The 27,865-nt window shown below is 36.6% G+C and overlaps 1 protein-coding gene and 1 long non-coding RNA gene across 5 annotated transcripts in view; one reads left to right on the forward strand and one right to left on the reverse strand.

Moving 5' to 3' along the window:
• FRMD4A (FERM domain containing 4A) overlaps positions 1 to 17,081 on the forward strand; it is a 737,403-nt gene extending 720,322 nt beyond the window's left edge. For 3 of the 4 annotated variants that reach the window (XM_051962747.1, XM_051962745.1, XM_051962748.1), the window contains exons 21-23: positions 1,378 to 2,240; positions 6,156 to 6,252; positions 13,631 to 17,081. In XM_051962747.1, the coding sequence (XP_051818707.1) occupies positions 1,378 to 2,240; positions 6,156 to 6,252; positions 13,631 to 13,733 (1,063 nt within the window). In that variant the 3' untranslated portion in view covers positions 13,734 to 17,081. Of the gene's footprint in view, positions 1 to 1,377; positions 2,241 to 6,155; positions 6,253 to 8,366; positions 8,439 to 13,630 lie in introns of all 4 variants that reach the window. The other variant, XM_051962746.1, reaches the window with a different exon arrangement.
• LOC127538915 (uncharacterized) lies at positions 1 to 27,850 on the reverse strand. Its single transcript, XR_007947781.1, has 2 exons — positions 21,784 to 27,850; positions 1 to 109 (listed from the first exon to the last, which is right to left on the reverse strand). It is a non-coding gene; the product is annotated as an uncharacterized LOC127538915 (long non-coding RNA).
• Between the last annotated feature and the right edge of the window lie 15 nt (positions 27,851 to 27,865).

Here is a 27,865-nt window from a genome sequence, read left to right on the forward strand (position 1 = left end):
CTGGGAAGCTTGTTTTAACTCAACAGGCCAAGCACAGGCATGGAAATCAGGGCCTCTGTTGTCAGTTCTCCTACTGGCCCAGTGATGGGTTTCAGGTAGGTCAATCAACCTGTGAAGAATATGACTGTAAAATACTTGGTTTTCTTTCTTGGAAAACTGGGCAATGATACTAAAGAATAAATTACTATCCAAGCAACTGAAAGCACAAAATGCTCAATAGAGCATAATGGGACCCCGACTTAATAATTTGGGGGAAGCCTAATCAAAATTTGGAAGTACTTTACTATTCAATAACAAATGGAATCTAAGATCACCTTAAGAGTAGGCTAACAAAACATTGTCTAACAGATCCTTGGGGGAACTATTTTAAAGAATATATGAGTTATTTTATGAGCAGTTGTTTTTTAAGGGAAAAAAAAGTGCTTCTACTTTACAGATATCTCTTATTGAACTATTCTTCTCTGTAATCCTATTAATTTAATAGAATCATAGACTGGAGATTATCTCAGCTGTCTTCATTTTATAGAGGAGAAGCCTGAGGCCAAAAGAAGAATGACCTTCCCTGGGTCTCACAGTTAACAAGTGGGAGGGTAGGGATTTGAATCCTGGTCTTCCAAATCGATGCCACACTGGAAGTTTACTTTATCTAAATTGGCAGGATACACGTTTGAATTCTCACTAACTTCAAATTATAAGCATACATATCAGTGAGTAGTCAAAAAGTTTAGACACAGAAGGAAAGGAATTAGGCACTTAGGTTCATTTAGTCAATAGTTAAAAGTCTAGTTTCCTGCTAATTTTTTGTGCATAAACTTCTTGACATAGAAGGAACTGATTATAAACTCCCCGAGGGCAAAGCCTCCGTCTTACATTTTTAAAATTACCTCCCTACCCAGAACTTAGTATATTTTAATTAGTTGGTTCAGTGCAGGGGGATGGCAGGGAGTGATGATGCACTAAGTATTTCTGGCAGCAGATTCTTTCACATTATTTAGAGAATGGTATTTACTGATTGGGAGGGGGGGGAGGTACAGTTAATACGCCTTTCAAAACCCCACAAAAATACTGGTGAGGATTTTTTTCTTTTAGCATGAATTATAACCAATTAGCTAGTGTGTTCTGCGCCTCGTCTCATTTCTATGCCCTTCACAGAATCAAAGCCTTGTGGTGAACCTTGAGGAATGAACTGATTCATTCCTTCTGGTTTCCAAAAGACTCTAACATGGTTAAACCGCTCTCCCCACTCTGCATTTTAAGATCTCTTTCTGCCGTCCGGCCTACGAGCTGGGGCCACCCCAGGGAGGGGTAGCTCGCCTCCCGCGCCCGCTTGGCCGCCGCTCCCGGACAGACACCCATGTTTGCGATGCTTTTCCGCAGGTCCGTTGACATCAGCCCCACCAGACTGCACAGCTTAGCACTGCACTTTAGGCACCGGAGCTCCAGCCTGGAATCACAGGGCAAGCTCCTGGGCTCAGAGAACGATACCGGGAGCCCCGACTTCTACACCCCAAGGACTCGTAGCAGCAACGGCTCTGACCCCATGGACGACTGCTCCTCCTGTACCAGCCACTCAAGCTCCGAACACTACTACCCGGCCCAGATGAACCCCAACTACTCCACCCTGGCCGAGGACTCGCCGTCCAAGGCCCGGGAGCGGCAGCGGCAGCGGCACAAGTCGGCCGGGAACCTGGTCTCCTCCAACTCGGGGAGCATGCCCAACCTGGCGGCCCGGAACGGCGCAGGCCACCACGGGGTCTACCTCCACAGCCAGAGCCAGCCTTCCTCGCAGTACCGCATCAAGGAGTACCCGCTCTACATCGAGGGCAGCTCCACCCCCGTGGTAGTGCGCAGCCTGGAGAACGACCAGGAGGGACACTACAGCGTCAAAGCACAATTTAAAACCTCCAACTCCTACACGGCCGGAGGCATGTTCAAGGAGAGCTGGCACGGGGACGAGGGCGACGCCGTGCGGCTGACGCCCTCGCGCTCCCAGATCATTCGGACTCCGTCCCTGGGCCGGGAGGGCCCCCACGACAAGGGCTCGGGCCGGACGGTGGTGTCGGACGAGCTCCGGCTGTGGTACCAGCGCTCCACGGCCTCCCACAAGGAGCACAGCCGCCTGTCGCACACCAGCTCCACCTCCTCCGACAGCGGCTCCCAGTACAGTACTTCATCTCAGAGTACCTTCGTGGCTCACAGCAGGGTAACGAGAATGCCTCAGATGTGCAAAGCCACATCAGGTGAGAGAGCAGGGGGAGGGCGGGGCCTTCTGGGGGCACGGGGGCACGGTGGCCTTCTGGGGCACGGTGGCCTTCTGGGGCACGGGGGCCTTCGGGGGCACGGGGGCCTTCGGGGGCACGGCGGCCTTGGGGGCACAGGGCCTTCGGGGGCACGGGGGCACAGGGGCCTTCGGGGGCACAGGGGCCTTCGGGGGCACGGCGGCCTTGGGGGCACGGGGGCCTTCTGGGGCATGGCGGCCTTGGGGGCATGGGGGCCTTCGGGGGCACGGGGTAATGGCTTGGAGAACCAAAGCAGGGACTCGGATTCTGTGAGCACAGTGAGGAAAAGGAAAATTAACTCCAAGGTCACTGTTAAGTTTTCCATTCCAAACTATCCGTAACTCACTGCTTCTTAACCTTGTTTTATGTCGCAGTTCTCTGGGATAGTCTGGCAGCGCCTAAGGATTCCTTTTCGGAAGAAAAGTAAATTTTATGCGTAAAAAACAAACATGAAAAATCCATGAAATGGATCCTCTGAATCAAATCAGACAATAAATATTTGTAAAGTGCTAAGCACAGTGTCTGGCAAATAGCTGGTGCTTAACAAATACCTATTTTGGGGGCAGCTGGGTAGGGCCGTGGATAGAGCACCAGCCCTGAAGTCAGGAGGAGCTGAGCTCAGATTTGGCCTGGATGTGTGACGCTGGGCAAGTCACTTAACCCCAATTGCTTCAGTGAAAAAAAAAAAAAAAACCAAACACCTAATCTCTTCCCTGCACAGAAATAGTTACCAAATTGTCAAAAACAAAATAAAACAAACATTCTGGATCCAAGGTTAAGAACCCTTCCCTAAACTCTCCCCATTTTTCCTCAATCCAGCTCTTGGCTTCTGAGCTTACCTACAACCCAACTACAGAACAACATAAAAATGTACTGGCATATAGCCTAAAATTAGAGTTTAATCTATCGTTACACCCTTTTCCTCCTACGGTATCTTTTTGGATATGGAGTTATAATTTGAGCTCAAATCTTGGCTCTGCTATGCAAGTCATTTAACCTTTCTGGGTCTCAGTTTCCTCATCTGTAAGATGAAAGGGTTGGATTAGATGAACTCTTAATCTACCCTTTTTGCTCTTATGAGTAGTATATCTATGCAGTATACTTCTTTAGAACAGGAGTAAAGGTATCAGACGACATTGTGCTGGATGTGGAACTGAGTGGAAAATCCAGTAGGTTTTGAAGGACAGAGGGCAGGGATGCATGAAATGAGACAAGAAACTCTGAACTGATCTCTTAAAGAGTGAGGAACGCGTCATTGGGAATGGGGCAGGAAAAAGAAAATGTACTTGTCTGGTGGGCGGGGTGTGACTCCTTGGAGTTAGGAATGAGCAGTTTAGATTTAATGCAATGCCAGATGAGACTTTAACCTTCACTTGAAATTCAAATGATATATTGAGATAGAATACTCCATGCCCACAGAAGGCTATTAAAGTGAGCCCTGAGGAGGAAGCAGCAGAGCCAGGAGTAATCATCTGAGCTGACTCATGAGTCTGTGCAGTGACTCAGTTAATGAACAGTTAGGACAGGGTTGGGCTCCCCTAGAGAGACAGAGAATAATCCCAAAGGTTTGGCAGACTGAACCACCCAAAGAGGCCACAGTCCTTAAAGCTACTCTTGAAATTAATATTTAAAGCCTATAAAGTGCAGCAGGTCACTTCCCATGGAGTGGCCCATTAGTGGTCTGGAATAAAGACAATTTCCCAGCTCACCACTTGAAAAAAGAGTCAGCTCTGGTGTTGGAATTCAAAGGATTAGAAATTCCAAATCAAAACTAGAAACTGGAAAGATTGATTCTGGAGTCACAAAATTAAGGATCTGGATGAAAAGGCAATTTCTTTAAATAATTGGTACTGATATGTCAGAATGTTGGGAAGAAAACCAATCTACCAACTAGAGTGTCTCCAGGTTCCTAAAGTTCCATTTGTTGGTTTTTCATACTAGCCAACAATAATAACTAATGTAGCAGAATCTATACGTTAATTACAAAACTCTTTCTTCACATTAATTCTGTGAATTATTATAATTATCATTCCCATTTTACAGATGAAAAAATTGAGGCTCAAAGAATTTAAATAACTTGCCAAGGGATCAATTGGGCTTTCTGCCTCCAAGACCAGTGTGTTCTCGCTATCACATTACACTGTCACACTAAGTATTTTACATCATTTTAATTAATTGCATTATGTGAAGCTTCAGATTTTCTGGGATTATTACTTCTACACTCATTCTTCACTTATTCCACATTTGAAACAGACTTGATGATACTTGCCATTGGTCTCTTAAGGAACCATAAGAGACAAAGAATGAAAACTTTTCAGTTCCCTTAGATCCACTGAAGAGTATCCTGTCATTCAAAAAACATAATCCTCATGTAATGGCTCCCTCAACAGAAAGGAGGTTTATAAACATTGAAGATGAATGAATGCAATTGTTTATGTTCTTTTTAGATAGTAAAAACCTGTCCAGTAGCCTATCTTGAAAGAGCACCAGCTAAGACATTGTTTTTGTGGTTTTTAGCTATAAATCAAGAAGCCCAATCTGAAAAACCACAGATCTTTATTTATTTATTTATTTTTAGCCCATCTTTGGGACAGCTAGAGATGTCTTACAGGAGGCATGGAACATGAGCATAAATTCAGCAAAGTCCCCTGTAAGTAGCCCTTTTATTTCAAGAATGCCCACAAGAAGAGGGGCCCCTTTTAGGTAAAAAAAAAAAAAAAAAAAACTAAGTATGTTAGGGTCACATTTAACCAATGATAAGAACCATTCTAAATTTTTTACTTGGGGGACCAAAATTTTCATCTATACTACAAACGTATGGTTTTTATAAGTTGTACTCATCTAAATGAAACCAAATACAACTTAAAAAACACCCACACCTCTTGATACAGCCCCCTACTGCAGCTACAAGGATTTTCTTTGCTCTTTTCAAAGATCTCCTGTTTCTTGTATGTGATGACAGAGCTATATTTTAGCTTCCATACAAGTAAATTTTATGCAATATAGTAAAGGTGAATGTGGAATTTCCTATACTATTTTCTCCATCCTGCCAGTCAGAAAATATGGGGTTCTTAACCTTTTTATTGCCATGGACTGTATCTCAGAAAAAAAGTTTTAAATATATGCAAACACATAAGATTACAAAGAAAACCCATTTTATTGAAATAATCATCAAAATATTTTTTAAAAATAAATTCACTGACTTCTGGCTAAGAACCTCTAGCAATAAAGTGATATAAAGGGGCTAAAAATCTGTTTGCTATCAAGTCAAATTCTTTATAAGATTTATAACCATCTTTATACCCACCAGAACGGATTTAGTTGTCAGTATACCGAAGGGACCTTATTTTTAAAATGGTTTTACTTATAAAGTATTCCCATATATACTATTATAATGAGTTCCCAAGTCATAAGATAATAAAATCAATTTTTGACAATTATCCCTTTTCTGAAGGGCTCTATGGATCACAGGATTTCAGACTGTTACAGAGTTGGGAGAGCCTGTTAAGGTCATCTGGCCTGGACTGCTTGGTCTAGAGGACAAGGTCTAAAAGCCTCAGTTTTTTGAAGCCTCTCTTCACAGAAGTAATGCAGACTATTTTTAACCCCTACACTGGGTAAAAGGGCGGGGGGGAAAGCCCTGTGTTGTGAGGGGCTTCTCCAGGAATATAACAGGAGAATGTGGAAACTCCTCACCTGAAGCCCCTGGTTCTAGGGTCCCCCAGAACACCAAGCCTAAAAAAAGGGGCAGAGAACTCTTGCTGGTGTGCTTCCTTCATGAAGGTGGCCAATAGCATTCCACTGTTCAAATCCTTTCACTCTCCAGTACTTGGCTCTGACTCATTTTTTTCCTCTCTTTTCTGGATCCCTGTGTAGCTGCCTTACCTCACAGCCAGAGAAGCTCAACACCTTCCAGTGAAATTGGAGCTACTCCCCCAAGCAGTCCACACCACATCTTAACCTGGCAATCTGGGTGAGTGCCATCTGGGCCCCTTCTCCTGTTTTCAGTGTCTGTCCTACGGAGGGGTAACCAAGAAATGGTTAATAACATCTTTCCAAAGTGGGGAGAAGTAACAAGACAATGGGTAAGATTAAGAGCAATACTGAGGGGAGGGGTACTGGGCAAAAGGTATTCTCTAGCATTAAAAAAGAGGATAAGATAGTTTGTATGTTTACACATAACACTTCTTACTATGAATGGAAACACCATAAGGTACCATTACCTGCCACCACATTCCTATTAGTCATCTCCAAGCCCCTTCTTGTTTAGTTTCATGAATTTCCCTCAGTTCCAGATGAGCAAATTTGTCTTTGTGCCAACTTCTGAAGTCCTATCCCAGCTTGGCTGCCCCGAGCACCTCATCTATCTTTCTGATGACATGATTGGGTTTCCTTGGGTTTTTCCCACCTACTTCCCTCACACTGAAGAAAATCAAATTAGGGCCCTGTGATGATGGCAGCCCCTTGAACAAATTTAAATTTAAGTATCTGATCTTTATCTAATAGCCCACTGAAGGTTTGGGCCTGAAATATATCCCAAAGGGGGTATGCATAGTTCTACCAATATCTGTTGATAACAGGCTTAACAGATCTCTAATATGAATTCTTCTTACAGTTATAAAAAGGAAGAATATCTACTAATCTTTAGTTGTTCCCTTGTTGAATTAATAGAACCGATAGGATTCTTATGCATGTTTGTTGTTTGACTGAATTATCTATTGCCATAGCACTCATTATTTGGCCTGAAAAATTATAGTTAAGTTCAGTTATTATTAAGTCCATATTATTATATGTGCATTCAGGTATAAGGAAGTTTAGAAGTCTATAACTGTATATCCCCATCTTATCTACTGTTCAAAAACTATTTAAAGGCTCAGTTACTTAGGTCTTGTTTGTGGTTTTGTTTTAAAATGTGTGATTTAAAAGACGTGTGTTTTCACATGTGCAAAGAACTCTGGGTAAGGAAATTTGCTTTAATAATATAGATTACAGAATAACAATTGTTCTTCTGTAAAGTCTCAGAAAATTGCATGGAACTCTGAAAAGTAAAGTGATTTGCCTACCTTGCATGTATCAGAGACATCTTGAATTGGGTCTCCTGAATTTTGAGTTTGGCTCTCTGTTGACTATTTCAGAGCCACTTTTCTAGCTCTTGAGTAGTCCTTAATAAGGTTTTAATTGAATTGAATTAAGAAAACCAAATGATCTGACGTCTTCATCAGGCTCTTGAAGGCTCTATCACAAACCATGAAGGCTGGCTCTATAAAGCACTGAACTCAGCAACTCCTCCTTATATGAGAAAGTTTAGGATCCAAATAGATTAACCAGGAATTCAGAGGATCAATTAAATATTGGTTCCATTAGATTAAAATGGGATAACTGCATATAGTTATCAGACATTGATGCAAACTCCTCATTTCATCTATCATTTAACTTCTAGGATTTTGATATAAGGATTCATATTCTAAAACATTACTCTGAACTACATAGAGATGAAATCCAGTGCCAAAGATAAAAAGACATGTGTATATAAATTGTGAATACATATGCACGTACACACATACATACACACATATGATTATCCTGCTTTAGAAATTCTTGGGTATCCCTCCTTATATTCCCTGAGACACTTCCATCTACATTTAGTTTCAAAGGATTCCCTAACTATTTCTAGCCATTGAGAAATCTAAGTGAATCCGGAAACAAAAGTTGAATACTTTAGTCCTAAAAACCAATTTTGAAAATCTGATGCCTTATTTCTGTGATGAGTAGCCAGAAGTTATATAGCATGTTGTGGCATGGTGATGATTTAGTTTAAAAAAAAAAAAAAAGGTGAAAAATAAAAATGAGAGAACTGCAAGTAAATATTGGCAGTCAGCTTGTTATACTAAAAAGTTGGTTATTTTAAATTAGGTGATATGAAAATTTATGTAAACCATTGATTGTATGTCACTAACATTCTGAAATGCAAATATAATCACCAATTATTCTTCCTACCGTATTAATGAACTCTTAACAATGTCTATGTCACTTCTTTTCTTTAACATTACTTCTTTGCTCTTCCTTCCTTTGCTTTCCTTTGTTCAGAGAAGCAACAGAAAACTCACCCACTATGGATGAGTCTGAGTCTCCAATTCACCAAAGTACTGATGAATAGAGGTATAGTAAGGGAATCTTTTGTTCTTACAATCCTTTCCTCTTGACAATTCCCTTTAGTTTATGCTCTCAGATATGATACAGATGTGTTTGTATTTATCATACCGTAATAGCTAAAAGAAAATATTTGAATGGAATGGAAACTATTATAACTGTGTACTGTTTCTAGATACATGTATAGCTGTTGATGTGCATCAGGTATAATTATCCACGCAGTTCTATAGTCCTCTCATATTTTTTTTCATAATGTAGGACAAAAGGATAGTTTGTGCTATTTTGATATAAGATATACATGCCTTCTAATTTGATCTTGAAAAGGATGTTTTTTTTAATTCATCAAAAATTAATTTAATCAACAAAGCACTTGGAGGCCAGAATTCAGGAAATTCAGTGGGAGGAAGAGGGAATGGGTAAGGATGAGATGGAGCAGAAAAAAATTCCCATATAAAAAGTTAAATAATGCAAAAGTCAAATTTATAACAGTAATAAGAATTATCAAAAGATACCATTCATTCATTAAAGAAAATTATTTACTTGAGGACATTTTATATAGAATATTTTGTGCCATATGCGAAGATTTTATGATCTTATATTCCCAATATATTCTCATGGGGCTTAAAAATCTAATAGGAAGCATGACAGGTACAGAAATAACTGTACAAATTAAATTACTGATAAGAAAACAACATATGTTAAATACTATAAGAAGAGTTCAAAATACCATTTGAGTTCAGTAGAAATGAGAATCTCTTCTCACCAGAGCATCAGGAAAGATTTCACAGAGGCGCTGGTATTTGAGAGACTGTATTTCAACAGGCTAAGATAGAACATGGCTTTCTAGTCAAAGGGAAGCTGAAGTATCAAAGAGAAACTTATGATAAGATTAGGAATAGGGACCTGATCTATGATTTCACTGGAATAGGAAAAGGATGGTAAGATACCTTTCCGGGTAAGGAAACTCCCTCTACCAATGCAAGTCAAACCTTTCTCTACAATTTACACTCTTAAAATGTCTTAACCATTCAGTGCTCTAATTCACTTGGTCATACAGATAATGTGTGTTCCAGGCTGGATTTTTTGGCTTCATAGTCAGATCTCTATGTCCTACACCACACTGAATATTTTGTGTGCATGATATGAGTCCCATCAAATAGTATACTCTGACTGGTGCAGAGAGGGAATAGAAGAGGCTGGGAGAATAACGGCCATTGTATAATAGTTCTGAAGACTGGGCTAAGGAGTTCAGACTTTATTCATGAAGCAATGGGAACCATTGAAAGGTTTTGAGTAGAAGAATGGAAGGATGACTTGTACGTTTGGAAATTTAATCTGACACCAATATAGAAAACAGACTATAAATACATGAGATGGTGTCAGAGTGAGGAAAAGAAACACTAGTGACTAGGCTATTAAAATAACTTTAGAAAAACAAAGTAAGGATCTGAACTAAGATGAAGATAGAAATGGAAAGGATTATGTGAGAAAGAATTAGAAAAAGGAATAAACTATTAATTTAGTTTATTAGTTGTAAAAAAGCAAAGAGGAGGGAAGAATTATAAGCATTAATTCTGATGATTTTTAACAGCAAGAAGGATGTTAAAAAGAAAAGCTACCTATAGCTTAGGGGAAAAGAGAAATTTAGTTCTGGATTGGCTAAACTTGAAGACCAGTTTGACATCCAAATAGAACTGTTTAGTATCCACTTGTGAGTTTGAAATTGGAGTTCAGAAGAGAAGTTGGAACTAAAAAAAATAAACTTGGAAGTGATTTTCCAAAGGGAAGTAATAGTTGAAGCCACTAGAGAGTAGATGGAAGCACAGAAGGAAAGAATATACAGAAAGGAGATGAGCACAATCCTCTGAGACACAAAGTATACAGTTAAAAAATATTTCTCAATTATAGAACTCCTGGAACCTTAAGAAATATTTTAGGGGTTTAGAACAGAAAGAAACTGAACAAAATAGGTAGTAGTCATGCATCAATTTTTTTAAACCACTTCTTTCTTTCTTCATTCTAAAAAATAGTCCTTAGTTGTCATTATAACCTAAATTTTAAGTATAAAATAAACACATTTTAATACTTTTTACTGGTTTTCCCCCAAGATAAAGTTCTAGAAAATTTTTTAAACTATTTACTATAAAATGTTGGTACCCATTTAAAGTAGATTCCATATATAAAATTGGCAATTTTTTTTTTGATAGCAAGGATTCCCTATACTTATGTTCTTTAAAGAGAGCCCTATCTAAATTCTTTGTAAAGTGAATAATTATCCTACTTTAAAATTCTTATTATAAGTTCAATTTACAAAGCACCACACATTTATACACTTGTATAGATTTGGTGTCTTGGTCCAAATGTACCATGTTTGTCCAAACAGTGAATTCATGTAGAATATGATTCTAAGGACTCTATCTTGCTTCCAGTACTATCTCTATCCTAATGATTCTACCAGCTTAAAAGATGCATACATGGTTTAAGCCACAATTCTTTGTAATACGTGGCTTTAAATGTCATGTGTTATAATAATGAGTAGAAAATACTCTTTATGGATGAATCAAATTGTTCTTGAAGCTCCATTTTTCACTATTTTCTCCAAAAAATTAATGAAAAGGAATTGAAAATTAAACTAATCACAACTGATATACTTCAGGTTGATATCTCAGGGTTTACTTCCATTCATAGGGATTCTTGATTCCCAATGTAGTCAAAGAATAATTCATTGCTCATACACAAGGAGGCAGTGTGATCCACAAAAGGGACCATATCTACAGCTACAGTAAATTAAATATAAGAATTGTCGGAGTCTAGTTTAAACACAACACTGATCAAACTTAATGCAATTAAGCTTCATATTTTAGAGTGTGCTTTGCATTCTAATGAGCCCTACGGAAATTTTTTTCACTTAATATTGTCAAGAATACTTTGAGTTTCCCTTAAACCAGAATCCATTATAAATGAAAATTACCAACATTCTATTAAAAAAATATATTGAATGTTTTCAAAGCACTGTATACAGCATAAGGAAAGCTAGGTAGATATATTAGATATACTCCCTGCCCTCAAGGAGCTTAGAATTTCATAGCAAATATGACAGCAACATAAAATAATATTGTTCCAGATAAGACATTTGTAAATAATAAATTACTGCAACACAAAGTTCTAAAGATATGCAGAGGAGGAAGCGATCCATTATTAATACTTCTCATAAAACACTAAGAAACAAAGAACTTCGATTAGACATGAGGTAAAAAGACATTAGAAAATACATTTCTAACATTTTAGGTTGTTCCTTAAGAAGGTTCTTCTGTACTCTAAAATTTCCCCTACTAAGATTCATCTTGCTCCTTTCCCAAAGTAAGGAGATGTCAAAACCAAAACACCCAAGATGAAGTTAAAGGAAATCTTTAAAGTACCCAGCTTTCTTTTCCTTTAAGAATGTTTCAGACACCCCAAGCCCCAGTGAAAAGGTCAGTTAAGCTAGGGCAGAGAATGCTGGATGGATATAACAGTATCCATTGTTTACTCCCTAAAGATAACAACATCTGTGACCAGTTTCATAATGAAAAGCCTTTATTGCATCTGGCTTCAGAAGCCACATTTAAGTAGTACTAGCTAACTCTTAAACATTTCAAGTGAGCCACATGACTCTCATTAGAATCCATGGGCATTCTGATTGCAGTCTTTGAATTTTCCAACTTGCATGAATTTTTATGTAAAAGCTCAGACAGGAAACATTTACAAAACCCAGAGCTCCTTCACTCACCAGCTAGTTACCAGAGAGGTCAGCAAATCAAACAGGAAAATATTACTTCTAGTTGTTCTTGGCCTTCAATGAATTCATGAAGACTGTTCATCACTAAGATGCTCTTTGGTCTCATTTCTCTTTGAACTTCTTTAATGATGGATGAGGGGGATATAATCCAAAGGGGTAGGCAAGGAAACATATTGACGAATTCATCGCTTCTTTAAGTTTATAATAAGTACTACCATTGTTTATCACTAAAAATGTAATCTATCACAAGAAAACAAAATTTAAAACCTCCATCTTTAGTCAATGAAGGCACACAGATGTATAAGGAGAGGAAAAGCTGTTCATCAGCAGCTTTGAATTCACAGATTACACAAATCTAATACAAGAAATGAATGCTAAGATTAAAAGCCAACACTTCACCCAATTGGCAATCACCATATGCCAAAGTTGAAAGAAAGGGAACCAACAGGACCTATGTAACTCTCTGACCTGGTTCTGTCCTGCAGAATATTTACTACAGGGGTTCAGGAAAAGAAAGGATTAGAGTATAAGCTCTCTGAGCTCTTTCTAGTTCTAAATCTGATGATTTTCCAGGTATGAGGGAGGAGGGAGTTTTAATTGTATTGACAGCCTGATTGATCTCTTCATACATTAATCATATTAGTTGAATCTCAAGACTACCTTTATACCTAAAAAAATGGAAAAAGAAGTGGTTGCCTTATCTTGTCTTCAAAAATCCAGGTTAGAAGTTAGAGATACTACCAATGGAGACTAGGTTGTCTGGTAATGCTCTAGGGAAGCTGGTTCTTTCATATAGGAGTTGAATCCCTCCTCTAGAATAATATATAATAATTATCTCACTATCTTATTGGGGACATCCATCTGAAAAGTAAGGGTATAGTGACCTTTTAAAATGTCAGTCCCCCTAGACACAATCCAAAATCCATACACACATTTTCACCATATAACAAATACATTTTAAAGGTTTCTGCTTAACCAGAATAAGAGTTTAAACTTTTTAATGATCCTTTGGAGAAAGTCAATCTTAAGAATTTTTATAAATAAATATATAACCTATGACTCTTCTGCTTCTCTAAAATTTTATCTTAAAATAATTATATCTATGACTTTTGATAGGAAAATTTAATTTTTAAAATTTTTAAATTATTCCATACCATCAGATAACCATTTATATGCACATTAATATGTCATAGCATCATGGATTTAGAGCTAGAAGTGGCGTGAGATGAGAAAACTGAGACCCAGAGGGTTTGAGTCATTGAGTCACACAGCAGAAACCAACAAATGAAAAGATAAGGAATGACTTTGAGTGAGTACCCAAGTGCTCAATGTTATCTTCTGGTTCAAATGTGCCTAGAGATCCCAAGGCCAGTCGCTAGAGATTTCCATTTTTAATTGCTTTTCCTCTGGGCTTTCTTTGCAGGAGTTATAATGACAGCTGTTTCCTGGATTCTCCCCTCTATCCAGAACTAGCTGATGTCCAGTGGTATGGACAGGACAAAGCCAAGCCCGGGACTCTGGTGTGAATGAGCTGGGCTGCAATCTCTCAATGCCATTCTGAGATCACCTCACTGCCTCTCATTTGCCTTACCCAGACGCACGGTCACCCTGCACCAGCTTCAGCTCTTAGCACTTTTTTCCTCCCCTCTCCTCATCCCCTCACCCTTAAAACCTGACTGAGGAGACATTTTGGAAGGTTCCGGTCCCACTGTGTGTCCTACGGCTCTCTAGCCCACAGAGAGCCAAATGCAAATCCTTAGAAGCATCCCTGATGGCTGCCTCCAGCCCTCCTGCCACGGATTCCCCCAGGTCAGGGACAATCAAGAGTTGGCATCGAGGTCCACGTCACAAAAGGATATTGGGGGGGAGGGTGACAAAGGGACGACCCTGGAGAGAGAAATAAGGGCAGTGTGACTCTTCTGGGACCCAGAAAGAATGTGCCCATCTTGCCATCTCTAGGCCAATCAAGCACTTCCAGAAGAGGATGTCTGATGTGGGACTTTCAGAGTTTACACCTGAAGAATTGTTTGTTTTTTTAATACAAGAGTTTGGGGGGAATGAAAAAGGAAGCCTGTCACTTCAGAGCTGCATCAGAGGATCACAATCAGTTCTATGCTGCCAAAGATTAAAATAAAAATAACCAACAAAAAAGAAAGGCCACGAGATGGAGGGCATTATGTTTTTCGTAAGCTCCTTTCACCTGCTCAATCACTCCCAGAAATGAGAGTCCCTACTCCTCGGCCCCCCTTTACCTCTATTTCCCCTTCAGCAAAAAGCCTAGAAGACCAAGCCAGTGTAATGGATGGTAAAGATACTCTGGTCTTGGAGAGGACCACTGCCCCAGAGTCCTAAGTAATCTGGACAGATGGGAAAATATGTGGGGGGGAGGGGGGAACAGAGGAGGTTCAAGTACTGTTCATCCTGGCTGAACAAGCAGGGTACGAGACAGGTAGTCACTTTCTGTTCATGGTTGTGGTCAAGCAGTCTATCATGGAAACAACTCATAAAATCATATCCTCTTTTATGCAGGAGGCGTTTCATTTTTTGTGGGAAACCAAGGGTTAAAAGCACATTGTGATCCATCCAAGTGGTAAAGCTACGTTAGCATTTAATTGTTGTAGGTCTTTTCATGTTCATTTAGCACTTGTGTAGCAAAGGGTTCAGATCTCAGCACCCAGTTACTTAATGTGTTGCTTATTTAAAGAATACAACTATGCTCTTAAGATGTGAGATTTCCAGTAGGCTGTCTACTAGCCAACAGGCATGGCACAGTTTTTTTTTTTGAAAAAACCTCCCCATGGGACAATAACACCAAAAACATTACCAATGACCTTGACGCATAGATTTGTCTGTAGGTGCCCAAAATGGGTGAAGGGAAAAAAAAAGGGTGATTTAAAGGGGCTGCAAGTTTACATGTATTATGAGCAATGCTTTTTACCTGTCTAGAAAGCCATCAATCTTCAAAGGCCTCAAAAGTACTTTTATATTACCGAACAAGTGCACAATCTCCACTGAGTTATTTACGCCGGCACAAACAAGGTTTCCACAGAGGTGCTGGGCTGGGTTTATTGCCACAAGTGGGGTTGGGAAGGTGAGGGAGCAGGAGACATTTTTTCCACTTGTTCTGTGCAGATAATGAGTTTCTATTGGAAAGGCATTCAACAGCCAGGGGGGCGGGCCAGAGGGAGGGGGTATGGTATTGGGAGTATTTTGTGGAAAAGCAAAACTGAAGTTAGCTTTAGAATAAAACTTTAAAAAAAAAAAAAAGAAAAAGAAAAAAATAAAAAATGGATAATCCTTTGTTTATATGTGTGTGTGTGTGATCCAAGAATAACAATAGACTCTACCAGACCAGGAGGGTAAGAACCAAAATACTAAAACCAGAAAGTAAACAATTTATCGTGGAACATTTATTACAGCTCAGGCAGTAAGTCTAGTGGAGCAGTGGGGAGAAGTCAGAACCCAGGTCTGGGAGGGAAGATGAGAATCTGGGCACATCATCAAATATCTGCATAGTAAAGTACTGTGTGTCATTTCCTTCTCATCTTGATGATGAGATCAGGAAAATCAGTTGGTAGAAAAGCATTCATATTTATAGATTGTTTGGAGATATGCAGTTCAGTATAAATGCTGGTCAGTTTTTAGCTTACCAAATATTTTTGTCTACCTGTTAAGTTTAATTACTTTTATGAACATTTTAATTTTTCTTCCTTGTCCTGATTTATTAAACATTACTAGACTTTTTAGGTCTCCCTTCCCCCCCCTTTAAAAATAATGCAGGACTAAAATCAGGCTGAACAGTAATTTTGTAGGGAGCTGGTTGGGAATGAGACTCTAAGGGACAGAAAACTCAAAAGGGGACAAGGGGAATAAGGAGACAACTCCATATATGGTACTTTTATACAACTGTTAAGTCTAAATTGTAGACTCTAAAGTGAATATTGTCAAGAATCAAAAATTAAGACAGATTTTAATCCAGTTGTGTTGCCACAAAAGGGATACGAGGAAAAAAATTTTCCTAAAAACCTATTTAGGATTTTTTTTGGAGGAAAGAAGGGAAGAGAGACAAGGATGGGGAATACCAGACAAATTTCATGCCAGTCTGGTAGTAGAGACAGGAGATTAAGTAAAACAGGTTTTACTGTTTAGCTGCATTCAATTAATACAAATGTATATAAAATGTTAGTAATTTGAGATTAACATGCTAAACAATGGGAAACATTATAACTATTGTATACAAGCACTTGCAGACTTCTTATATGACCGTATTTGTTTTTAAAAAATAAAATGAAATATTAAGCCCCTGGTCTGATCTAAAGCCACTATTGCATTCTTTGGATACATGTATGAAATTTCCTGTTTAGCCAGAAAACTGGTGTTGACAGATACACCAGACTATATTGTGAGGCAGGTTGATTTTTTAAAAGTCTATTATATGCAGTTGAGTGTTGAAAATGTTAAAGAAAAAAATTCAATTTGTTTTCATTCAGTATTAGTTTAGTTCCAAACATAGCAAACTCCATCCAGGTGCTATAAGATGACCAGTTACTGCTTAGTTAACTAGGTGTAAAGTTTTACATATACATTAATGTCAATAGTTTTATTACAAGTTGTGTAAAATGGATTCTAGTTTAAAAAATGGGGGGAAGATTAGATTGCTCCTGAAACTGACTGTAGAGCATGTAAAATGATTTTACCGGATTCTGTTTGATTGTAATCAATTTAAAAAGATGTATGTTGTAGAAAAAAGTTGCAGAATCTAAAAAGAAAAATCTGCTTTTAATTTATTCTTTTTGTATTAAGAATTTGTATAGTACCTTTACATTTTGCAAAACAGTGTTGTCAACACTTATTAAAGCATTTTCAAAGTGAAATGATCCCTGGTGGCTTTTCAAGGTTTTGTATGTTCCTTCCCTTAATGCCAGATACTTTGACACATTTGCATAGTTCACTGCAATCTGGCAACTGACAGTGGTCATCTCTGAACATTAGCCTAACATCCTTACACCCTTAGGCTCATTTTCAGCATCGTATCTACAGCTAAGATACTTTGGGTTTCTCTTTGGGAGAGACACATGAGATACTGATGGAATTTGTGATTTCATTTACATAGGGAAATCTCAAAGAAGGATATTCCCCCATTAATGGAAATTGGCACTTTTTGTGTTTTAGAGTTGCCCAGTCAGCTAATAAACAAATATTAAGCACTTGCTACACAACTCTATTTGCTTTAAAAAAAAAAAAAATTCGTGCCAGGCAGTATACTAAGCACTTGTGATATAAAGAAAGGAAAAAATATTCCATTCTCCAAGAGAGAAGCATATTTTCTATTAAAAGAGAAAACATGCAATTAATTACATACCTATATGAACTATAATGTAAACTGAGCGATGTCATAGGGACAGGACTAACGGGTAAGAAGTAAGGCTGGAGGAAATGCCTTCTGCAGAAAACACCATGAGCTGAGTCTTAAAGAAAGCCAGAGAAGCTGAGTGATGGGAAGAGTGGCGTACAACATTCCAAGGTATAAGGAGCCAATGCACAGTCTAGAAAGGAAGTGTCTCATATAAAAAACAGAAAGAAGGCTGGTTATAACTGGACGATAGATTACTTAAAGGCTACCTACAGGATCAAATATAAAGTATTCTGTTAAGCATGTAAAGGCCTTTACAAGAGGCCGCTTCCTACCTTTTTAATTTTCAAAGTCTTTACTTCCCTTTAAGCTGGTCAAAGGACAAATCATGGAAAAAACCAATAATTCAGTAAAGAGAACAACAATAATCTGATAACAGCAAAATTTGTGAGATGCAGCCAAAGATGTACTTAAGAGAAAATGATTTTTATCTCTAAATAAGATTTATAATCTCTAAATAAAATTGAGAAAGAATGGATCAATAAATTGTGCATGCAATTTTTTTAAAACTAGGAGGAAAAAGAAAACTGATTTTAAATTCCCAATGAAACAGCCAAATGGAAATCCTGAAAATCAATGGTAAGTTAAATAAAAATTAAAAGTAAGAAAAGCATTGAATTAATAAATAAAACTTAGAGCTGATTTGGGGGGAGGGAGGGGTGAAAGTCAGGAGAAACAACTAAATAGAGAAAGTATTTGATTTAAAAAACAAAACAAAACAAAACAAAATTACCAATATGAATAACGAAAAAGGTGGATATACCACCAATAAAGATGAAATTGAAATAATTACTATGAGTTATTTTATGCAATTACATGCCTATAAAAATGAAGATATAAGGGAAATGAATATTTACAAAAATATAAACTGTCTACATTATAAAACGGGAAACAGAATACTTAAATAATGTTATATTAGAAAAAGAAATTGAACAAGCCATCAGTGAGCTCCCTATGGAAAAATTCCCAGGACCTGGAACAAGTAGTCACAAAACCATGTAAACTATTTGAAAAAAATAAAGAAGGAATCCTATTAAATTCATTTTATGACGCAAATATGATTTTCATGCCTAAATTGGGGAGAGCAAAAATAAAGAAAATTATAAATAAAGTTCTCTAAAGAATATAGATTCAAAAAGTAGTGATATATTGCAAAGATCATGCCTTATGACCAGATAGGATTTATACCAGGAATGCTGGTTCACTATTAAGAAAATTATAAGCATAATCCACCATATCAATAACAAAAACGACATGATTATGTCAATACATTCCAAAAAAGCCTATGACATAATATAATACCCATTCCTATTAAAAAAAAAAACAAACCACTAAAAAGCACAGGAATAAATGGAACCTATCTTAAAATAAGTAGTAGTTATCTAAAATCAAGAGCAAGCATCTTCTGTAATGAAGAGAAATGAGAATACTTCCCAATAAGGTCAGGAGTAAAGCAATTATGTCTATTATCACTACTATTCAATATTGTATTAGGAATGCTATTTTCTCCCTTATAATCTCCCTGATTATATCTGAATTTCCCTATTTCTAGGAGATTTTGTTTTGTTTTGTTTTACTGATTTATTTTTACTTTTTACATTCTTATTTAAGTTCGAATTTCTCTCTCTCCAGCCTTTCTCCCTCCTCATTTAAAAGATAAGCAATATTTTATCAATTATATGTGTAGAGAAGAGAAAAGAAGAAAAAAGAAATAAAAATTGGTTAAGAGGAAAAAACTATCTGACTTTGCACACAATATGTTGGCATATTTAGAGAACTCTAGAAACCCCACTAAAAATTAGTTAAAACAATTGACATCTTTAGCAAAATTGAAGGATTATAAACAGCATTTCTATGTTGCTTTAAAAAAAAAAAACAGCAGGAAAATATAAATAGAGAAATTCAATTTAAAACAACTGCTAGCAACATAATTTCTACTACCAAGACAAATCCAGGGACAACATGAACATCTTCACAAAACACTTTTCACACAAATAGAACCAGATCTAAATAAACAACTGGCAAAATATTAAATTGCTCATAGGTAAAAAGAGCCAATGTAACAAAAATGTCAATTCTACTTTATTTATTTATTTTGTACTATACTAATCAACTGCCAAAGAGTTGTTTTATGAAGCTAAGAAAAATAATTTTAAAATTCATCTAAAAGAACAGAGGTAAAGAATTAATGAATAAAAATGTGAAGGAAAGCCACCTAGCAGTACTAAATTTCAAACTGCCTTACAAACCAGGAATTATCAAATATTTGATATTGGCTAAAAAATAGGATGGTAGAGTAGTAGAATAGATTGGGTACATAAAACACAGTAGTAAATGACCACAGTAATCAAGTGTTGGATAAAACAAAAATCTAAGCTTTTGTGACAAGAACTTGCCATGTGACAAAAATTTCTGGGAAAACTGAAAAGTAGTTTGGCAGAAACTCACGTTATATACCAAATTAAGATCAAAATGGGTAAATGATTTAGATATAAAGGGTGATATAAGTAAATTATTAGATTATGGAACACTATATCCATTAGATCTATGAAAGAAGAGTTTGAAACAAGAAATCAGATCTTGGGAAGAAATATGAAAAATTGTAATTATATGAAGTTTTACACAAGTAGTGAAGATTATAAGAAAAGGGGGAAATTATGGGAGAAATTTTAGAGCAAGTTTGTTTTTTTGTTTTTGGTAAAAGCTTTATTTCTCAAACATATAGAGAACTGGGTCAAATTTATTAAAATAAAAACCACTGCCCTGTTGATAAATGGCTAAAGGATATGAATAGGCAGTTTTCAGAAGAAGAAATCAGAGTTACATGAAAAAATTCTCTAAATCAATACTGATTGGAGAAATGTAAATTAAAATAATTTTGAGGCAACACCACACATAGGGATTAACACTAATCTCTGTGAGATTAGCTAATAAAACAGAAAAGAAAAATGACAAATGCTAGAGAAGATATGGGAAAAAGACACTAATGCACTATTGATAGAACTATGAACTGGGTCCAATCATTCCAAAGAACAATTTGGAACTACACCCATAGGTCAATCCAATTGTGCATACCTTTTGACCCAGTAACACCACTACTAGGTTAGATCCCAAAGAAATCAAAGAAAGGGAAAACTTATATGTAACATTTCTGTCCATGGTGGCAAAGAATTGTATATTGAAGGATTCCCCATCAATTTGGAGAATAGCTGAACAAGTTGTGTTGTATGACTATATTGGGATACTACTATGCTACAAGAAATGATGAACAAGATAGTTTCAGAAAAATCTGGGGAAAATTATATGAATCCATGCAAAGTAAAGTGAGCAGAACCAGGAGCACTATGAAAATAGTAATAATATTTTAATGATCAACTGTGAAAGATTTAGCTATTCCAAACAAGACGATGATCCAAGATAATTCCAAAGGATACACAATGAAAAAGGTTATCCAGCTCCAAAGAATTGATGAAATTTGAGTTCAGATTGAAGCACACTTTTTTCTCTTTGTTGTTCTTTCTATTTTTGTTTATTGAGTTTGAGGTTTGGTGTTTTTTTTTTTTTTCTCACAACTAATGGATATATATTACATAAGACCTCACACATATAATTGATAAAATATTGCTTTTCTTTTAAATGGGGAGGGAGAAAGGCTGGGGAGAGAGAAATTCGAACTCAAATAAGAATGTAAAAAGTAAAAATATACCAATAAAACAAAACAAAACAAAATCTCCTAGAAATAGGGAAATTCAGATATGGGGAGATTATAAGGGAAAAAATCATGAGTTCAATTTTGGGCATGATGAGTTTCATGAGTCTATGAGGCAACCACTTCAAGATATACAAAGGACAATTAGAGATAGAAGTCTAAAGGCCAGGAGAGAAGTTAGGGTTGGATAAATAAATTTAACAAGTAGCATAGAAATTATAATTAAGCTTATAGCTAAGTGAAATCATCAAATGAAATAGTATAGAAGGAGAAAAGGAGGTCCAAAACTGAGCCTTAAGAAAGTCCATGGATATTAGATATAATTTGGGTGAAAATCAGATTTTCGTTTCTGAATCATCATACTGGCATATCTCCCTTAATGATAACAGACCTACTCCATACTACAGAGTAGTATAAGCTAAAGCAAAAGCAGACATGGTGAGAAGATGTTTACCTGCATGGAAGAGAAGGAGAAAGATGTTTCTTGGAAGGACATGGATGGTTTTTCTGGTCTGGAAGAAGCACTGCAAATATTCTGAAGAGCCTCTTTTTATACCAAGCAATTAGGCACAGCTCACAGACCTAGATGGGAATAAGAGGGAGCTCTCATAGAAAGGTCTCAATTTTTTTCAAAGAAATGAGACAAAGTTCTCAACAGAGTAGATAGTAGGAGAAAAATCATTTGAGATTTGAGAAAGCATGAAAAGGCTTGGAAAAGGAAAAGATGGTAAATGACATAGTGAGGCAAGTAGGGAAGTACGAAAAATTGTTTTGCTGCAGTAAGGGCCCAACTGAGACTATTACACAAATTTGTAATTGTCAGCACATGTTTTGTTTTGTTTTTTTCCTCCAACTTAGTTCAAGATTATGTAAATAGCAGTGAAGGAAGAAGAAGAAAGTAATCCAATGCTAAATCTTGGTTGAGCAAGGTCACTGAGAGGATAAAAGGGCAAGGATTTTGAGAAAAGAAGAGAGTAAAACTGAACTGGTTCACCAAAACATAAAGATGAGAAAAAAAGGAAAGTTTAGATAGTCCAGAGGTGATGACCAGGGAAAGAACTGAAAAGATTCAGGATTGGAGGTCTTAATGAGCACATTCTCTTAGTGAGAATGGAATCTGGGGTAAAGCAAAAAAGATGGGATGACAATTGTTTGATCAGAAAAGGGAATTTCATAGAATTTTCATGTACATGAAAATAATATATTTATGGGTGACAGCAAGATCAAGAGGTAGTTTGGTACTACCTCTGTGTTTAACTGAGATGGAGTGGAGGAGGAGATTATGGAAAATGAATAAACTGAGAAACTAGCAGATTAGGGTGTTTGAGGGAAGCTCTGTATATATGTTGAATCACCTGGTATGAAGGCAAGCCTTGAGGAGGAGAAATAGGCGGTTAGCCAGGACCTGAACTCACTGAGAACTGATCTGCAGATCAGGAAACCACATGTACCAGAATTGTGTTTGGGGATAGCTATGGATTGAGTGAACTTCAAAAGAGGAGAAGCTACTGAAGGTAGAAGGATTTCATTACATACTCCATCTCAGGCATCGAGGAGGAGCAACAGTGAAAGTTCTGGATAGAAAGGAGGTGGGGCTTGGGAGGGAGCTGTGTCACCAAGAGAGAACCCAGTTTTATTCCTTAAAGAGGGAAGTAGGAGTAAAGAAGATTATTATAGATTAAATCAAATTTGATACTTATGGAGCAGACATTCCAGACAGGATAGTACAAACCTTTGGGACATTGAAGGGAATAAACGTATACTGAAAGTCACTTCTGAACCTCAGATTCCTCCTCAAAGGAACTGGATTAAGTTATCCCTAAAACCATTTCTACTTATGACTAATTGTTTCTTCAGCTCAAAATTTAGTCACCAACAACTGACTGAAAAGAGATTTCCAGATCTAAGTATCTTTACCAAGGGAATAAAGTAATACCTCACTAAAATGCTTTGGTATGCTCCTATATGGAATTCAAAGAATGAACTAAAAAAAACTGAGGTCCCTTCTTGCTACAGGACCTCTGGCCTTGATGGAGAAAAAAAAATAATAAGTCATCCTTTTGAAATTTAAAAAAATTTTTTTTCCCTAGGATAGTTAACTATACTTAGATTCAGGTGTATACTTTTAGTTGGCCTAAGTTGTGACAACATTCTCCCTTTGGGAGGGAATCCAGAAGCTTTAAAATATATGTGAAACAAGGCAAATCAGTGCCTGCCTTTATGTAGAGCTAGGTTATTCTTGTTTGTCCGAGTCTTTCTGCATATGGAAGGCAATGCCTATAAATGTAGTAGTTTGATCCTCATCTCTTACCAACAATTATCTTGTATCTCCCTCCAAAAGAATTTCCAGGAGATGGGGCATTTGAGGGTATATCTTTTTGTTTCTCTCATTTCCCAATGGAATGTCAAGGGGAAGCAAAATAAATCTTTACAAACAGTAGACTCTACTAATGCAAAATACTTTCTTTAATCCAGATAGCTTTTGTTTATCTTAATTTAAAAAAAAATAAACCTCTGAAATTAGATACCCCCAAAAGGACATTTCCATACCCACAGCAGTACACAAAAAGATACTAGGTAGAACTACGGATCTCCTCTCATATGACATGCTCTTTATAAAAATAGATAATAAATTCAATGGCAGCTAGGTGGTACAGTGGATAGAGTGCCTGCCCTGGAATCAAGAAGACACATCTACATAAGTTTAAATCCAGCCTCAGATGTGTACTAGTTTGTGTGATCTTGGACAAATCCCTTAACCCCATTTGCTTCAGTTCCTCATCTATAAAATAACCTGGCAAAGGAAATGGCAAACCACTCTAGTATTTTTGCCAAGAAAATCTCAAGTGAGTTCATAAAGAGTACAACATAACTGAACAAAAGCAATAAATTCTATATACTACTTTCAAAACTGTCTTTGATATATTTTTTTTTTCTGAATTCGTTTCTGTGTAGTAACAATGTTCAAAAATGTATGTCTGCACCTTGTGTCTATCACCTATCAGAATGTGGGGAACATGATATATCATCATTGATCCTCTAGAAACATGATTATTAGCTAATGTTTTGATAAGAGTTATTAAGTGTTTCAGATTTTGTTTTGAAAAATGTTACTGCTCCTGTATTAATTGTTCTCCTGATGCTGTAAGCTTATGTTGCCTGGACATCTCTAAAAACTTCTCTTTCATAATTTTGTATGGCTCAATAATATTCATTCATTTATATTTATATAGCATGATTTGTTCAGCTATTCCCAAATTGTCTTATAAGAGACCATCTAAGGCAGCGGTGTCAAACTCAAATAAAAACAAGAGTTAATAATCTGTATATAAGGATTCCTATGGGCCACATATTGGCTTAGAAAACCACATATTAATTATATTTTTAATACTTTTATTTATTTTGTTAAATATTTTTTCAATTACATTTCATCTGGTTCAGGCAGCACAAGAGTGTTGTGGTACACGAGTATATATGATTTAAAGTATCTAATTAGATTTAATTTTTTGCTTTTCTTTTTACCCTCCTTTCAATGTCCTTTTCAAGATCTGGAAGTTTGTTATCTTGGTTTTCTTGTTAAATCTGATGTATTCTAACACTAAAACATCTGTATGTTCAACTTTAATTTGTCCATTTCCAATAAAAGCAAGGTTAATCTGATGCCCATTCTTTCTACTCTTTTCTCCATGTTTTAATTCTTTTTTTCACATATATTTAAATTATAACAAATAGCAAATTGCAACCTTTTTATCTTTTCTAACACTAGTATATTCCTTTTACTTCCCCTTTTTCTTTTCCCTTTTAAAATCCTCAGAACAGAAGCAACTCATTCTTGAAGCCCCTGTTTTTCTTATTTAAATTTTCTCAGTACTCTTCAATCCCATTAAGGGTTGTGAAGAGATATTTGTTTCTTCTCTTCCTAGAATGTTAGTACAATTTTACATCATCATCATACAGCTTTTTTCAATTGCTCAAATAAATTTACCTTTCTAGATTTCTCTGGACTCATTTCTGTAATTCAAAATTCTTATGTAGTTCTAATCTTTTAATTAGAAATTCATAAAAGTGCTCATTGCATTAAAGGCACATATTTTTTCTCTGTGTGATTATGCTCAGCTTTGCTAGGTTTGTTATTTTTTACTATAAAGCTATACGTTTTGCATTTTGGAAGGCAATATTCTAAGATTTTTCTTTCATTTATTATAAAATGTACCAGGTCTTGTGTGATTCTGACTGTGGTTCTTTGTTAATTGACATAATTTTCCCTGGTTGCTTGAAGTAATTTTTCCTTTGATTTAAGAGCTCTAGATATTAGTTGACTATGATATTCCTAGGACTTTTCCCTTTGTAGTTCCTTTCAGAAAAGATTAGTGGGATTTTTCCTTTATTTTGTCCCCTGATTCTAAGAGAACTATGCACTTATGTTTTCTTGAAATATAGAATCTAGGCTTTAAAAAAAAAAAATCATGGTGTTCAGAGAGCCTACTGGTTGTTAAAATAGCTATCTGTTTTCCAAGGCAGTTGGTTTTATTTTTTAATCAGATATAATTTTCTATTTTTATAATTATTTGATTTTGTTGCAACATTTCTTGAAGCATCATGGAGTCATAGCTTTCTGTTTGTTTTATTCTAGTTTTCAGGAAGTCCATTTTTAGTGCAAAGGTGACCACTTTCCCTTCTAAGTTCTCTTTTTTCTTTCAATTCCTTCATACACGGCTTTATTTCATTTTTTAACTCTTGCTTTAACTTCTTATATTCAAGTATTTATGTAGTCTCTGTGAAATATCTATTTTTTCTCTCTTGAGTCTCAAAGTTAGAGTGAAGACTTTTGATTCTGGCCAATTTTCTTTGATTTATTCATTAATTTCTGAATTGGAGCTTTATGCCATGTCCAGACCCTACCTCTTATCATGTTTTGGGGTGGAATGGTCAGATCCACTTGATGCCAATCCTGGGTCTTCTGAGTCCTTGTATTGAGCTATTCCTCCTAGGTTAGACACATCTGTCCCCAGATCCTTAGGTTTCAGTTAGCAAGATCCTGCTGGGCTGTCCTGGTCTCAGAGTTGTAGTGCTGTCTTGGTTACCGGTTTCTGCTTGCTGGTGCTCTCCAGGACTTCTAAGGTGCGCTCTCTGGGACTTTCTCAGGGGAGCTTTCTACTCTTGCTGCTTCCTTACACAGAGTTGCATATTACATATGCTCTCTCACTACTATGAAAGTGCTTTGCTTGAGGGGCCTGCTTTCCTATTGCTGAGGTTTTCTGAATTTCTATTCAGGTCTATGATGGAAGGGGTCCCTTACAATAGTTTTTTACAGGGTTTTTTGAACATTATTTGGCACAATTTTAGCATGAAATCTTTTGATGACTAAGACAAAGATTATCTTTGTGTATTAAATAGGCATGATCATACAGAATAAAGCTATCCAAATACTATCATTAATTGTTTGGGACAAAAAGACCTATCCAATTTGACTACTACAGAGATCACTCATAGATAGCAGAATTATTTATTACAATCTTGAGAAGCGGCCCCCATCGTGGTCCGTGAGCCAAATTTCACAGCAGCATAGGGCCAGAGCCTTGAAAATGCTTACAGCTTTTATACATTTCAGACAAAGAACCTCCAAAATCCGACCATCTATATGTTGTGATTGGTCACATAAGTCTACTGTTCCCCTAGTTGGTCAATGGAAGGTAGTAGACAAGGTGATATACAGCCTCTTCGGCCACATAATCCCTTTGTTGGACAATGGAATGTGGTCCAGGCCCTATCTAAAATCACGTGACTTCGGAGAAGCCAAAACTGAGGTCTATAGGTTTGATCTACTTTAGCTAATAGTCTCTGATCAATATGTGCTTAATCTGTAAATTCTTCCCCTTTTTCCACACATAGTGAACCCACAACCATCAGCATTTCCATATATTTTGATAAAAAAAAAATCATCATGAAAAAATAAAAAAGATTATCATGTAAACATAATTACTGAATATATCTAGGAATCTAACCACCAAGACATAGGAAGAAAGGGAATACAGAAATAATGACAGCGCCAAATGGTGAAATGTTAATTGCTCATGGATAAGCTGAATAAATACAAACAACAATACTAATTTATTCAATGTCATACCAATCCAACAACCAAAAGATTATTTTATAGAGCTAGAAAAAAATAATAAAATTCATCTGGAAAAACAAAAAGATTAAAAATTTTACAAGAAATAATGAAAAAAATAGGAAATAATTGGTAAAAATCATTAAAAAACAGACATGTCAGTGGAACGTATTAGATAAATAACACAGAGAATCATATGGACATAGTAGTCTAGAGTCAAAGAAATTTTTAAAAATCCATATACTTATGAGAAGACTCATTCTTTGTCAAAAACTGCTGGAAAAACTGTAAGGTAATCCTGTAGAAATTAGGTACAGACCAATATTTCACATCATATGATAAGATGAATTACAAATTGAAATAGGAATTAAGACAAAAAAGATAGCACAAATTAAAGGAGCATGATACAAATTACCTTTCAGAT

The sequence above is a fragment of the Antechinus flavipes genome, chromosome 5 (genome assembly GCF_016432865.1).
Source record: "Antechinus flavipes isolate AdamAnt ecotype Samford, QLD, Australia chromosome 5, AdamAnt_v2, whole genome shotgun sequence".
In the NCBI taxonomy this organism is placed as follows: domain Eukaryota; kingdom Metazoa; phylum Chordata; class Mammalia; order Dasyuromorphia; family Dasyuridae; genus Antechinus; species Antechinus flavipes.